The sequence below is a fragment of the Fundulus heteroclitus genome, chromosome 20 (genome assembly GCF_011125445.2).
Source record: "Fundulus heteroclitus isolate FHET01 chromosome 20, MU-UCD_Fhet_4.1, whole genome shotgun sequence".
NCBI classification, from domain to species: domain Eukaryota; kingdom Metazoa; phylum Chordata; class Actinopteri; order Cyprinodontiformes; family Fundulidae; genus Fundulus; species Fundulus heteroclitus.
Genome location: NC_046380.1, coordinates 45198273 through 45214266, shown reverse-complemented (window position 1 = coordinate 45214266; position 15994 = coordinate 45198273). Strand labels below are relative to the sequence as shown.

General features: G+C 45.5%; 1 protein-coding gene across 3 annotated transcripts in view; it reads right to left on the bottom strand.

The window, feature by feature from the left end:
* LOC105933703 (copine-9) overlaps positions 1 to 15994 on the bottom strand; it is a 299289-nt gene that overhangs the window by 190005 nt on the left and 93290 nt on the right. For 2 of the 3 annotated variants that reach the window (XM_036151288.1, XM_036151289.1), the window contains one exon: positions 10512 to 10588. In XM_036151288.1, the coding sequence (XP_036007181.1) occupies positions 10512 to 10588 (77 nt within the window). Of the gene's footprint in view, positions 1 to 10507; positions 10589 to 15994 lie in introns of those variants that run through there. The other variant, XM_036151290.1, reaches the window with a different exon arrangement.

The window sequence follows — 15994 nt, the reverse complement described above, 5'->3', positions numbered from 1 at the left end:
AGTTATGGACCTTTTAGGTGCGAATGCTATTTTTGAATTTCATATTGGAACATACTTCTACATTACATCTTTTCAATTCAGTATTACTACATAGTAATGTAAGTGTAGATGTACTTTTGGAAAAAGTATTGAAGTCCATGATGATTGTTATATTTCGGATAAATGAATCATCTTGGCAGATTCCTTTATTCAGAAACAGAATGTGCTGTCGGAGGATCCAAAGGGCTTTACAGAGACACGCTCTCGATGCAATTTAATTAATTTTTAAAGTGCCTCTCTCTGACCTGCTTTCATTTAGAATATTTAATTTTCTCATGTTTGAATTCTTTAATGGTTTTCTTTTGATGGCACATTCAGGCTTTTTCTCTGCTATTTAGACCAAAATAGTATGAAACTAGCTTGCTTGCAGAAAGTTTAGAAGGGGCAATTGTTTTCTGTCTCTTCTCATTCACTTTCTGCTGTTATAGCTCTAGTCTCCTCAATAATCCACTTGGGTGTCAGTGGAAAGAAAATTGTCTTCAGTGCCCTCTCACTGCCAATTACTTTGCTCGTTTCTTATCCCGTGTGAAATTTCCCATCACCATTCAGGGCAGGCCAGTGTGAGTACAGAGAAAGGAATACAAAAGTACATAATTAATCATTTCCACTTATTTAATTATTTATTTTGTTGGATGTGGGCAGTGGACATGTTTTATTTTTAATTACTGGCTCTAAGGAGGCCCTAAGTGCTTGTCTTATTTCATCTTATATTTCGTCCCCTCTTGTTCTGGTCTTATCACCAACTCATTCGCCTTTCATCATACCCAGTTGCTACATTGTCTTATGATTTGATTTTAAAGGATCTTTTTTCCAAGAGCCTTTGTTGAACATCTCATCTTGCTTGCATTGGAAACTGAAATTCACAATCCTACACATGCTACAATAATTCTGATATCTAATTTAGAACATGAGATTCCTGGAAGACTATAAAGAACAATGAGGTAAGAATTTAAGGTAATTAGAGAAAACGTTCTTATTGGTTTGATTTAGTCTTAGCAGCACAATATCTAAAATGAAGAGGCAGGCTAATCCAAAACAAAACATAAACAGTGCAGGGATGCTCTTCTTACTGACAAAGTGAGGGGTCTTTTCTTTCTTTGCATTATATTATATCTACAAAAAATTCAAAGCAGATCTTACAGCAAGACATGGTCTTGGTGAATATTGTTGGTGTTGAGTTTCAGCCACGAGGAATATAAAAATCAGACTGTAATCTGTTAACCATGAGAAATATGAGACTGCAGGAACTTTCTAGGACAGCTTTGCTCCCGATTCAAATCACCCTCTTGTCCCGTGAACACACCAGGAGTTCACAGTGGAGAATCACTGCCCTCTTTTTTCACTGTCTGGAAAGGCAGGCAGCTCTGGGGAGTTTCACACAACGGAGAGACGTTTTCCCCGCACTCTATACAAAATTAAGTGCAGTCTTTCTTTGAAAACAGACATAGAGGCAGGCAGCCAGCCACCACAGAAACAGGCTCCTTGTGATCCTTCTCTCAGCTTTTGCAGGAAAAAGTTGACCTGAGACTGTATGAAGCTCTTCTTACGGCTGGAGGCAGCCATGAACTGCACCCTAAAAGCTCTGCAAAGCTTTTCCATAAGTAGCAAGAACTGCTGATCTGTCCTGTTAAAGACTTTATAGGCCTGATATGTGGACAGGCCCAACTGCAGTCCCATTGGAGACCCAGCAGAGTTTATCCAGAACCTTTGGATCCCAAAACGAGAGCCTTCCCCCAGCTCGCTCGGGCCCCTGAAACAACTCATTGCTTAGTGTGTCCCAGAGTCACCAGAACAGGGCACATTAAAGGATAAGGTTTGGCAGAGAAAACAAGGACATTTTGTGACGAAACAATTAGGTATTGTTTACTTCTGATGTGTTTATGGTGCGTTTCTAGGGTTAAGACCTGAAGCTGACAGGGAAGCTACCTGCTTGCACGCTTAAACCCTAAAGTTAATGTGTTTTAGGTTGTGTTTTAAGGTTATGACAAAACTTTATTTCCATGAGGGTTACATGAGGGTCAAACACTAATGGGACATTAATATTTGTGTTTTCTGGTCTGCTCATTACCCTTTAGTATGACAAAAAAGTCAATTTTAAACGTGCTCTGAGTCCACAAGCATTAGCAGCTATCAATTTGCTACTATCCAAGTTAAACATAACTACAATTAGTTTATACATTACCCTTGTTTTTATTTCACTCCACAATCATCTGATACTGCCACAAGCATTTGTATAACATTATTAAGGAACATTAATATTGATTAAAGGTATTTTGTGTAGCTTAAGAGAAAGTGATGGTTTTCGATCCTTTTTATTTGTCCTTTTGTTCTTTTTGTGTGTACATCTTAGTTTTGCTAAGTAGTTTTAATTAAGTTTCACTAGCCGAGTAAAGAAGAGTTGTTGATTGAAATATGTTGTTAATTCAGGTAAAGAACATTATTATTAGCATCCTTGGACAGCCATTTATTTCTGTTAATAAATTCTTATTTTTGAATATAAATTGTCACTCATTTCTTCCATATGTGTGCAGAGTTTGCTGTTAGAGAATGCTAGTGCTCTAATCCCTCTTTCACAAATTGTCCAGATATCAAAGCCAAATTGGGCTGATATTTATAGATCAATACCTGTCAGAGCGAGGGTTATTTGATTAAACATTAAATGACTTAAATGCATCCAACTGCACAACAATCCTATGCATAGAAGAAAGAGATGTAAATTAGGTGAAATACATGTATTGGCAGCAGGGGCGGATTTACCATTAGGCAAAACTAGCCAGTTGCCTAGGGCCTCCAAGTTCCTGGGGGCCTATGGGGCCAAAATGGTTGCTTTATTATTTGCAAATGTGTGTGGATAGTTGTGTGACTGTATCTCGATTTGTGTGTGTGCAGTGGGATTTGAAAATGTGTAAATAAATCTGTAAATGTGTGAGGAGATTTGTGTGTCTGTACAACAATCTACAAATGTGTAAAACTACTTGTGTGTAAACCGTTTTGCAAATGTGTAAAAAAACCACAAATCTGTATTCAGATCTACAAATGTGTACTGAGATTTGTAAATGTGTAAAAAAAAACACAAGTCTGTAATCAGATCTACAAATGTGTACTAAGATTTGCAAATGTGTACTAAGATTTGCAAATGTGTACTAGGATTTGCAAATGTGTAGATCAGTCTGTAAGCACACACAGAGACACTTATGTCTGAAGTATTTTTGCTTCAACACCCAGAAATACAGACAAATCATTGGTTACAAGTCAAGCAATTTCTCAGTTGGCTCTCTTTACACACGTGATTTTTGCTACACTTCTGCCGTGTCAGATGCACAAATGCATAGAGGATTTGTATATGTAATTTCTTGATTAAAGCCCTGAGCGCAGGCTCACAGGCTCAAAAGCTGCCCAGAGTGCAGGCTCACAGGCTGCCTCTTCCGGTTGCGGGAGGTCACGTGATATCTGAGCGTCATGGAGAAGATGGAGAGACAGAGAGACCCTTTATTTATTTTTAAGAAGTCGTCATTTGTCAGAGGAATGTATTTCTGCACTGATGAGTGACAAGGTAAGTCATGCATATAAAGCAAGACGCCTACTTGAAATTTGGTCAATTCCACAGTTATTTATAGTTAACAACTATGCTCTGGATACACTTGCATCACTCTAGTACAGTCTCTGGCTCTGTTTACACGGTGATGTTTGCGTTGTGTTTGTTCTGTCTATTTACACACTACAAGGTTCAACTGTTGCTTAAAGGGACTTTCAGCTATAGCTGTGGGTTTATTTACAACAGTTTGCAGCCGAAACAGTACTCCGCCAGCCACTGTTTTCTTCTTCAGGGCAATTTGACACGGAGCTTCAAAAATCACAGCGCTACTAGTGGTGCGGCATGGGAATTAAACCGTTTAAGTACTCTGTAAACAGGGCCTGTGACTGACAATGTACTTCATGGATGGTAATGAAATTGGCTGACAAAAAGATAAAGAGATAAGGATAAGCAGCTTAATTTTTTTTAAACATGTCATGCATTTAATCATAAATTCTGCTGTAAAGATTAATAGTCATGTGCTTAAGAGTCTTTTTAGTTTTGTTTTTTTTTTGATATAACCATAATTTGATTGTTCTTGTAGTGTGAAATATCAGCTATAGCAAGCATGGATGATGAGAGCTTGGTCATCTACATTCCCACCTTTGCTGACAGAATTGCCACCCGGAGGTTTTTGCTCCGAGTACCAAGGAAGAGGTGAAAGACATGTCCTTCGACAGACATTGCTTGAAAAACTCTTTTCATGCAAATCTTTTCATGGAAAAAGTCCAATTTGATCTAAAATGTTTTGGGTTTCAGGTGATACCACTATGTAATATATTTCAAAAGAAAGCTTACCATTTGACTCAAAATGGTCATATGTTTTCAGGAACATATGGAAGTGAGCCACAATAGAATCAGTTAGCTTTTGTTTTTGCTAACAAAGATATAGAACATAAATACTGGTTTAAAAGATTACTCCAACAACATTGTGAAATACAAGTTTTTGAAGTCAAATTATTGCTGTTGCTATGAAGGTAAAAATTTTGAAGCATGTGTTTAAACTGTACTTATTTTCCTTTTCTTTCTATATGGCATTATTTTTATTTTATATTCCTCAAAGTTGATTGTAAAATTGATAAATGCATTTAGCGCAATAGTGCCCTGATTTCTAACAAAGACTTATGTATCTTGTATATAAAAAGATTTTCTCATGTTCAAGTTTGAGATCCATGTATTCATTTTTTTAATACGCATAGATCATGTTCTAGTTAGGTCATCATCTTGAGGTAGAGAACTTCCTTTCAAAAGGATCTTTCAGAGCACCTGTTAAAGGTACTTTTAATGTACAGGGGTTTGACAATGAAACTGAAACACCTGGTTTTAGACCGCAATTATTTATCAGTATGGTGTAGGGCCTCCTTTTGCGGCAAATACAGCGTCAATTCATCTTGGGAATGACATATACAAGTCCTGCACAGTGGTCAGAGGGATTTTAAGCCATTCTTCTTGGCCAGGTCACGACATAATGCTGGTGGAGGAAATGTTTCCTGACTCGCTTCTCCAAAACACCCCAAAGTGGCTGAATAATATTTAGATCTGGTGACTGTGCAGGCCATGGGAGATGTTCAACTTCACTTTCATGTTCATCAAACCAATCTTTCACCAGTCTTGCTGTGTGTGTTGGTGCATTGTCATCCTGATACATGGCACCTCCTTCAGGATACAATGTTTGGACCATTGGATGCACATGGTCCTCCAGAATGGTTCGGTAGTCCTTGTCAGTGACGCGCCCATCTAGCACAAGTATGGGGCCAAGGGAATGCCATGGTATGGCAGCCCAAACCATCACTGATCCACCCCCATGCGTCACTCTGGGTATGCAACAGTCTGGGTGGTACGCTTCTTTGGGGCTTCTCCACACCTTAACTCTCCCGGATGTGGGGGAAACAGTAAAGGTGGAAGGTAGAAAGCTCTGTATTCATCACTTTGTTTTGACACAATAAAATATGGATAAATTTAGCTTTATCTAGCCTCGCTTTCATTGTGTAGAATACACATACTTTTAATTAGCCTTACAAGTGGTGAATTAAAATTTATTTTAATTATATTTAATTAAAATTCATAAAGGCATAGGGAAATTTGCAGTCACATGCCCTGTTTACACTGAGTACTTAGAAGATGTAATTCCCATGCACCATTAGTAGTGCTGTGATTTTTGAAGCTCCGCGTGAAATTGCCCAGAAGAAGCTTCCTGGAGAGGAACCTAAACGTCTTCAACTACGGAAAACAAGTCCAGTTGCTTTGTTTTTTACCTTTTTATTTGGAAAACCCAGAAGAAGAAAACAGCGGCTGGTGGTGTACTGATTCAGCTGCAAACTGCTGTAAATAAACCCACAGCTATAGCAGAAAGTCCCCTTAAGCAACAGTTAAACCTTGTAGTGTGTAAATGGACAGAACAAAAGCAACGCAAACCTGTTTTCACCGTGTAAACAGAACCAGAGACTGTACTAGAGTGATGCAAGTATATCCAGAGCATAGTTGGTAACTATAAATAACTGTGGAATTGTGCAAATTTCAAGTAGGCGACTTGCTTTATATGCATGACTTACCTTGTCACTCATCAGTGCAGAAATACATTCCTCTGACAAATGACGACTTCTTAAAAATAAATAAAGGGTCTCTCTATCTCTCCATCTTCTCCATGACGCTCAGATATCACGTGACCTCCCGCAACCGGAAGAGGCAGCCTGTGAGCCTGCACTCTGGGCAGCTTTTGAGCCTGTGAGCCTGCGCTCAGGGCTTTAATCAAGAAATTGCATATACAAATCCCCTATGCATTTGTGCATCTCACACGGCAGAAGTGTAGCAAAAATCACGTGTGTAAAGAGAGCCAACCGAGAAACCGCTTCACTTGTAACCAATGGTTTGTCTGTACTTCTGGGAGTTGAAGCGAAAATACTTCAGACATAAGTGTCTCTGTGTGTGCTTACAGATTGATCTACACATTTGCAAATCCTAGTACAGATTTGTAAATCTTAGTACACATTTGCAACTCTTAGTACACATTTGTAGATCTGAATACAGATTTGTGGATTTTTTTACACATTTACAAATCTCAGTACACATTTGTAGATCACATATTTGTGGATTTTTTTACACATTTGCAAAACGGTTTACACACAAGTAGTTTTACACATTTGCAGATTGTTGTACAGACACACAAATCTCCTCACACATTTACAGATTTATTTACACATTTTGAAATCCCACTGCACACACACAAATCAAGATACAGATACACAACTCTCCACACACATTTGCAAATAATAAAGCAACAATTTTGCCCCCATAAAACACACCGTCAGACCCGCCATTACAATTTTCAGCTAACACACCCCCTAGTGGCATCTTGCGCACCCTGCATCACACTTTGGGAAACCCTGATTTAGATGACAACATCACATGTTTCCTCTGACAATGGCACAGTTTGAAATTTGTTTTATGGCTTGAAAACATCCCAGTGTCTGTTGTCGGGAACAGTAGAAATGGAACTATTCTTACAGGGAATCCCTGGCTCATGCATCTGTCAGAAAACAGTAGAAATGAATGCACACAGGCACAACATTGCAGCTGCCTACAATTTTAGGCCCTGTTTACACAACAATCATCCATAAAAAAATGGGACTTTAGTTTCTGTTAACACATATCTACAGCAACGTTCTAAATAAAACTACAATAAAAAAATTTCAACACTAGTGTTGCGATGTTCTTTAACATGCACATACATGATGCCTATTACCCAACAAGTAAATGCTCTTGATGGTTCTCTTAAGGACAGATGATGAAGTTCAACTGTTGGTTAAGGCGAGTAACGTTGAATTATAGTGTTTCCTACCCATGGTTACACTGAGAAGTGTCAGTAGCCAAAACTGTACTCCGCTATCCACCATTTTATTTATTTTTATTTTTTTCATTTTTACTCATTCTTGACATACTGCGAATGAGCCAAATTACCTGTAAGAAAAGTTCTGTTTTTCCTGTTTATACAACAGCAGAAACAGGGACGTTTTCAAACAATTGCACTCTGGAACCCGTTTCTAAATAGCGCCGTTGTCATAAGAAGTATTCAGCATTGCCATGTAAATGAACAGTGCCAATGCAACCTCCCGAGAAAATATGGTTGTATATTTTCTTTTTGTGATTTTTAAGGCGTTAAAAACCACAAAAGAAATAGCAGATAGCACAGTAATGTTTTGGCTATTGACTCTTCTGAAAGTAACCACGGCTAAGCATGTCAAGGACGTGAATCAGGCAGACCCAGTATTCAAACCAAACAAGCGAGATATAAGAAAACACAGGATTTAATAAAAAGATTGTGATAATAAAGGGACAGGCAGGCTCAATAGTCAGAATGGCAGTCCAAAATCCGGTACACGAAAAGCAGTCCAAAAACAGACAGAAGTACAGATGTCATGGCAGGTCCAGGTCAGAAAAATGGGTAGGCAGTCAGACAGGGCAGGAAAATCAGAATAATGAATCAGGCTGGCGCAGAAGTCAAAAATGCTGCAGTTGGGTTAACGTCAACAGGATCAATCAGAAAATAGAATGCTGGACAGAAACTCACCAAAAGGCTCATTAATGATCTGACAGAGAACTGAAGGCTGAGGCAGGACTATATAGTAGAGTGAACAGGTGAAACGGAGTGAAACAAATTACAAGAAGGCAGGTGGAACTAATCAGGGCAAGAGAGCTGACAGATTGCTGAGGGGAGACCAAACAGAGCTGATAAAGTGACAGGTAGAAAACAGGTAACCTAAACAGAACAACACATCTAAATCAAAGCCACGCCAGAAAGAACCCATAAGCAGAAACTGAAATCGTGACAGAACCCCCTCCTCAAGGCCGGATTCCAGACGGCCTAACAATGTGCAAAACCCTAAACAGAAAACAACCCAGCCCGGGTGGGTGGCGGGAGGTACAGGACTGAGGGCCAGAGTCAACAAATGTCCAAACATAAACTAGGATCAAAAAAACAATCCCAACAGGGCGCAGTCTAAAGAAAATTCCCGGGGACAGGCCCCAACTAGTCCGAAAGTCTGGCAGGCGCCCCGGGGGACGTCCATGACATGTCAGGTGGTCTGGCGGACATCCCGGGGGAAGGCCCCAGCCTGTCAGGTGGTCTGGCGGACATCCCGGAGGACGGCCCTGGCGTGTCAGGTGGTCTGGCGGACGTCCCGGAGGACAGCCCCGGCGGGTCAGGTGGTCTGGTGGAGTCGACAAGGCAGGCCCCCCTAATGCTAAACCAGAGACTAGCTGTGAGTTTAGCATCAGGGGTATCCGACTACTAGCCTCAGAAGGCACCAGACTACAGGGTTCAGGCGACACACTACAGAGTTCAAAAGGTGTTGAATTGCAGGGTTCACAAGGCACCGGGCTACAGATTTCAGGAGGTGCCGAACTACAGGCTTCAGAGGGCGCCGAACTACAGGCGTCAGAGGGCGCCAAACTAAAGGCTTCAGAGGGCGCCAAACTACAGGCTTCAGAGGGCGCCAAACTACAGGCTTTCAGTGGTGCCAAACTATAGGCTTCCAGTGGTGCCAAACTAGGGGATGGGTTAAAAGCAGAAAACATTTCGTTGCTTTGTACTTGTGACGGTGCAATGACAATAGAGTTGAATCTATTCTATTCTATACAGGCTTCCAGTGGCGCCAAACTACAGGCTTCAGGCGGGGCCTGGCTACAGGCTTCAGACTTGGGCAGGCATCTAGAAACCAGAAACTTCAGCAGGGGCCCCTCCAGCACCTCGGACAAAGACAGTCTGATTAACCACTTCAACAGCTTGCTGTCTAACTGAAAGTGTGGGGACAAGAGCTTCAGCAGAGGCCTAAGGATCTCAAAGTCTCCATGGGACTCTGGGTGCTTGTTGTCTCGGCGAGACCCCAACGCTTTTCGTCTCGCCGAGGAACCTGATGCTTCCCATCTCGGCGAGGATCGAGATGCTTGTGGTTAAGATGAGGACCACAGCACTCAGGAGCCCGACGAGGGTCAGAGTTGAGGTCCGGGTAAGGGTTCGTCTGGACCCCCTCCTCAACAGTGGGTGGTGAGACCCCCTGGGACCCCACCTCGCAGACTGACGGCAGACCCTGGTGGACACACGATTGTAACAGACGCAGGGCAGATCTCAGGCAAACAAAAATTAGGAGCCGATGAAGGCTGAGTGGACACAGCTGACTGATTTACTGAAGAGAAGGAGCTCTGTTTGGCAGCTCTACGGTGGTGTTTACGGGGCTGACTTGAACAGGAGCGCAGCGGACCTGCATCTGCCTGTGGAGGTGAGTTGGCGTGAATACGCGCTGGTGGGCACGCCTCCTCCACGTAATCAGGAAACTGATCCGGACAAAGAAAAAGATCGGGGCGAAGATTTACAATGAGATCCGCCTCGACTTCCAAAAACAAATTTGGGTCTGGATAAAACCCATGGGCGGAGCCGACGGCGGAGTCACTGGGTGAGTGATCCCTACTATTGTGAGCAGAATCGAAAACCCAAATCGTGACAAAACATGACTATAATTCAGTCACTCACCTTAAACAACAATTAAACCGTTAAATGTAACATGTGCATTTTTGTACTATAGTAACAGTCACTGGATTCATTTAGTTCCACTATATTCACCTTTATTACCAACACAGTTCCATAGACCTCTGTGGTTATAAATAAAGGTCTAACAGTTCAAAACCCCATCACATTGTTCCAAAGGTTCCAACATAAAAGTCCTTATCAGTAAAACTGTACTGTGGGTCTGGCATTTCCTCAAATTGTTAATGATGGTCATTCAACAAACACAAGCATGAACAAATGGAAAAAGTAATGGGACATTAAAAAGACAAATAATTTTATATACATTTTATATAAATGAAAAAAAGATAAAGATATAAAAGTTTATGGTATACTTACGAGAGCATCCTTTCCAGTCTGCCACCAGAGGAGCCGATAATCTCTCCAAGTGTGCAGAATATCTGACCCAGAAAGTCCTGCACAAAGCAAGGAGAGATCACCATTGAAAACAGTGTTCTCATGCTCCCATCTTGAAAAGGTTTTATGAACCTTCAGTTCCCTTTTAATATCTAAAAACAGTTTTTGTCTTCTTTATATTCATCTACAAAACCAATGTAAAGCATAATAATCCCTTAATTAGGTTAATTGACCAAAAAGTTCCTTTATCACATGTGATTTCTTTATATTTATGCTTATATATTTGGTGAACATATATAAGACAGCCCCTCCCCTGGGCTGCCACCTTATCGTGGTGGAGGGGTTTGAGTGCCCCTAGGAGCTATGCTGTCAGGGGCTTCATGCCCCTAGTAGGGTCACCCAAGGCAGACAGGTCCAAGGTGAGGGACCAGACAAAGAGCAGTCCAAAGACCCCTTATGATGAGTACAACAAATGAACGTAATGTTCCCTCGCCAGGACACGGGTCACTGAGGCCCCACTCTGGCGCCAGGCCTAGAGGTGGGGCACGCTGGTGAGTTTCTGGTGGCTTGGCTTTTACCCATAGAGCCTGGCTGGGCACAGCCTGAAGAGGAGACATGGGTCCCCCTTTCACTGGGCTCACCACCTGTCGGAGGGGCCAAAAGGGTCAGGTGATTTGTGTGATGGGTGGCAGCCAAGGGTGGGTACCTTGGTATTCTGATCCTTGACTGAAGAAGCTGGCTCTTGGGACGTGGAATGTCACCTATCTGATGAGGAAAGAGCCTGAGCTGGTGTGCGAGGTTGAGTGGTTCTGGCTAGAGATAGTCGGACATACCTCAACTCATCGCTTTGGTTCTGGAACCAGTCTCCTTGAGAGGGGTTGGACATTCTGCCACTCTGGAGTTGCCCCTGGTAAGAGGCACCGAGCAGGAGTGGCCATACTAGTTGCCCCTCATCTCGGTGCCTGTACATTGGAGTTTACCCCGGTGAACAAGAGGGTGGCCTCCCTCTGCATACATGTGGGGGGCAGATCCTGACTTTTGTTTGTGCTTATGCGCCAAGCGGCAGTTCAGATTACATTTCAGGGGACTTCAATGCTCACGTGGGCAATGACAGTGAAACCTAGAGGGATGTGATTGGGAGGAACGGCCCGCCTGATCTGAACACGAGCGGGGTTCTGTTGTTGGACTTCTGTGCTCGTCGTGGATTGTCCATAACGAACACCATGCTCAAGTATAAGGGTGTCCATATGTGCTCTTGGCACCAGGACACCCTAGGCCGTAGTCCAATGATCAACTTTGTTGTTGTTTCATCTGACCTGCAACCTTGGACACTCAGGTTAAGAGAGGGGCGGAGCTCTCCACCGACCACAACCTGGTGGTGAGTTGGCTCCGATGGTGGGGGAGGAAGCCGGTCAGACCTGGCAGGCCCAAACGTATTGTAAGGGCTTAATGGGAATGTCTGGCAGAGTCCCCCGTGAGACCGAGCTTTAACTTCCACCTCCGTGACAACTTTGAACATGTTCCGAGGGAGGTGGGGGACATCGAGTCTGAGTAGACAATGTTCCGTATCTCTATTGTTGAGGCAGCTAGTCAGAGCTGTGGCCACAAGGATGTCGGTGCATGTCACGGTGGCAACCCTTGAACGTGCTGGTGGACACCAGTGATGAAGGAAGCTGTCAAGCTGAAGGAGGTGTCCTATTGGGCTTTCTTGGCCTGTGGGACTCCGGAAGCAGCTGATGGGTAGCAGCAGTACAAGCGGCAGGCGGATCGACTGGACGCTGAGGCAAAAATGCAGGCGTGAGAAGGCTTTGGAGGACTGCACCTTTCCGTATGGCTTTGATGTAATTCGGGTCTACCATTCGGCGTCTCAGGAGGGAGAAGCAGTGCAGTACCAACACTGTTTATAGTGGGGATGGTGTGCTGCTGACCTCGACTCGGGACGTCATGTGTCGGTGGGCAGAATACTTCAAAAACCTCCTCAATCCCACCAACACGTCTTGCATTGAGGAAGCGGAGCCTGGGGACTTCACGTCGGGTTGTCCCATCTCTTGTGCTGAGGTTGCCAAGGTGGTTAAAAAGCTCCTTGGTGGCAAGGCCCCAAGGTGGATGAGATTTGCCCTGAGTACCTTAAGACACTGGATGTTGTGGGGCTGTGTTAGTTAATGCGACTCTGCAATATTGAGTGGACATTGGGGGCAGTTCCCCTGGATTGGCAGACTGGGGTGGTGGTCCCCCTATTTCAAGAGGGGTCTGGAGGAAGGAGGGAAGCCTGAGCTTGTGCGCGAGGTTGAGAGGTTCCGACTAGAGATAGTCGGACTCACCTCGACGCACCGCTCTGGCTCCGGAACCAGTCTCCTTGAGAGGGGCTGGACATTCTTCCACTCTGGAGTTGCCCATGGTGAGAGGCGCCGAGCTGGGGTTGGCATACTTGTTGCCCCCCATCTCGGTGCCTGCACGTTGGGGTTTTCCCCAGTAAACGACAGGGTGGCCTCCCTCCGCATTCGTGTGGGGGGACGGGTTCTGACTGTTGTTTGCGCTTATGCGCCAAACAGCAGTTCAGATTACCCACCCTTTTTGGAGTCCTTGGAAGGGGTACTGGAGAGTGCCCCTCCTGGGGACTCCCTCGTTTTGCTGGGGGACTTCAACGCTCACGTGGGCAATGACAGTGGGACCTGGAGGGGCGTGGTTGGGAGGAATGGCCCACCTGATCTGAACTCGAGTGGTGTTTTGTTGTTGGACTTCTGTGCTCGTCATGGATTGTCCATCACAAACACCATGTTCAAGCATAAGGGTGTCCATATGTGCTCTTGGCACCAGGACACCCTAGGTCGCAGTTCAATGATCGACTTTGTTGTCGTTTCATCTGATCTGCGGCCGTATGTCTTGGACACTCGGGTAAAGAGAGGGGCGGAGCTCTCCACCGACCACTACCTGGTGGTGAGTTGGCTCCGATGGCGGGGGAGGAAGCCGGTCCGACCGGGCAGGCCCAAACGCACTGTGAGGGTTTGCTGGGAACGTCTGGCAGAGTCCCCTGTGAGGCGGAGCTTTAACTCCCACCTCCGGGAGAACTTTAAACACGTCCCGAGGGAGGCGAGGGACATTGAGTCTGAATGGACCATGTTTCACGCCTCTATTGTTGAGGCGGCTAGTTGGAGCTGTGGCCGCAAGGTTGTCGGTGCATGTCGCGGCGGCAACCCTCAAACCCGCTGGTGGACACCAGCGGTGAGGGAAGCCGTCAAGCTGAAGAAGGAGTCCTACCGGGCTTTTTTGGCTTGTGGGACTCCGGAAGCAGCTGATGTGTACCGGCAGTCGAAGCGGCAGGCAGCTTGACTGGTCGCCGAGGCAAAAACTCGGGCGTGGGAAGAGTTCGGAGAAGCCATGAAGAAAGACTTCCATACGGCTTCGAATCGATTCTGGTCCACTATCCGGCGTCTCAGGAGGGGGAAGCAGTGCAGTATCAACACTGTTTACAGTGGGGGTGGTGTGCTGCTGACCTCGACTCGGGACATCGTGCGTCGGTGGGCGGAATACTTTGAAGACCTCCTTAATCCCACCAACACGTCTTCCATTGAGGAAGCAGAGCCTGAGGACTCAGAGTCGGGTTCTCCCATCTCTGGTGCTGAGGTTGCCGAGGTTGTTAAAAAGCTCCTCGGTGGCAAGGCCCCGGGGGTGGATGAAATTCGCCCTGAGTACCTTAAGGCTCTGGATGTGGGGCTGTGTTGGTTAACGCGGCTCTGCAACATTGCGTGGACATCGGGGGCAGTTCCCCTGGATTGGCAGACTGGGGTGGGGTCCCCCTATTTAAAAAGGGGGACCAGAGGGTGTGTTCAAACTACAGAGGAATCACACTCTTAAGCCTCCCTGGTAAGGTCTATTCAGGGGTTCTGGAAAGGAGGGTCCGTCGGATAGTCGAATCTCGGATTCAGGTAGAGCAGTGTGGTTTTCGTCCTGGCCGTGGAACACTGGACCAGCTATATACCCTCAGCAGGATTCTGGAGGGGGCATGGGAGTTTGCCCAACCAGTCTACATGTGCTTTGTGGATCTGGAGAAGGCATTCGACCGTGTCCCCCGAGGGATCCTGTGGGGGGTACTCCGGGAGTATGGAGTACCGGACCCTTTAATAAGGGCTGTCAGGTCTCTGTACGACCGGTGTCAGAGTCTGGTCCGCATTGCCGGCAGTAAGTCGGACTTGTTTCCGGTGAGAGTTGGACTGCGCCAAGGTTGCCCTTTGTCACCGATTCTGTTCATAACTTTTATGGACAGAATTTCTAAGCGCAGCCAAGGTGTTGAGGGGATCCGTTTTGGTGGCCTTAGGATTGCGTCTCTGTTATTCGCGGATGACGTGGTCCTATTGGCTTCATCAGGGCGTGATCTACAGCTCTCACTGGAGCGGTTCGCAGCCGAGTTGCGGGATGAGAATCAGTGCCTCCAAATCCGAGACCATGGTCTTGAACCGGAAAAGGGTAGAGTGCCTTCTCCGGGTTGGGGAGGATGTGCTGCCCCTAGTGGAGGAGTTCAAGTATCTTGGGGTCTTGTTCACGAATGAGGGGAAGATGGAGCGGGAGATCGACAGGCGGATTGTTGCAGCGTCTGCTGTGAAGCGGGCGCTGTACCGATCCGTTGTGGTGAAGAGAGAGCTGAGCCAAAAGGCGAAGCTCTCGATTTACCGGTCGATCTACGTTCCTACCCTCATCTATGGTCACGAGCTTTGGGTCGTGACCGAAAGAACGAGATCCTGGATACAAGTGGCTGAAATGAGTTTTCTCCGTAGTGTGTCTGGGCGGACGGACGGACTGGAGGGTGTGTTCCAACTACAGTGGAATCACTCCCTTAAGCCTCCCTGGTAAGGTCTATTCCAGGGTTCTGGAGGGAAGGGTCCATCAGATAGTTGAACCTCAGATTCAGGAAGAGCAATGTGATTTTTGTCCTGGTCGGGGAACACTGGATCTACACCCTCAGTAGGATCCTGGAGGGTGTGTGGGAGTTTGCCCAACCAATCTACATCTGCTTTGTGGACCTGGAGAAGGCATTCGACCGCGTCCCTCGGGGTATCCTGTGGGGGTTATTCCGGGAGTAGGGAGTGTTAGGTCCCTGTATGACCGGTGTCATATAGGGACAAGTGTCAGAGCTTTGTCCGCATTGCCGGTAGTAAATCTGACTTTTTTCCGGTGAGATTTGGACTCCACCAAGGTTGCCCTTTGTCACCGATTCTGTTCATAACTTTTATGGACAGAATTTCTAGGCACAGCCAAGGTGTTGAGGGGATTTGTTTTGTTGGCCTTAGGATCGCATCTATGTTTTTGCAGATGATGTGGTCCTGTTGGCTTCATCAGGTCGTGATCTACAGCTCTCACGTGAAGCGGCCGGGATGAGGATCAGTGCCTCCAAATCCGAGACCATGGTCTTGAGCCGGAAAAGGGTAGAGTGCCTTCTCCGGGTTGGGGAGGGTGTGCTACCCCTAGTG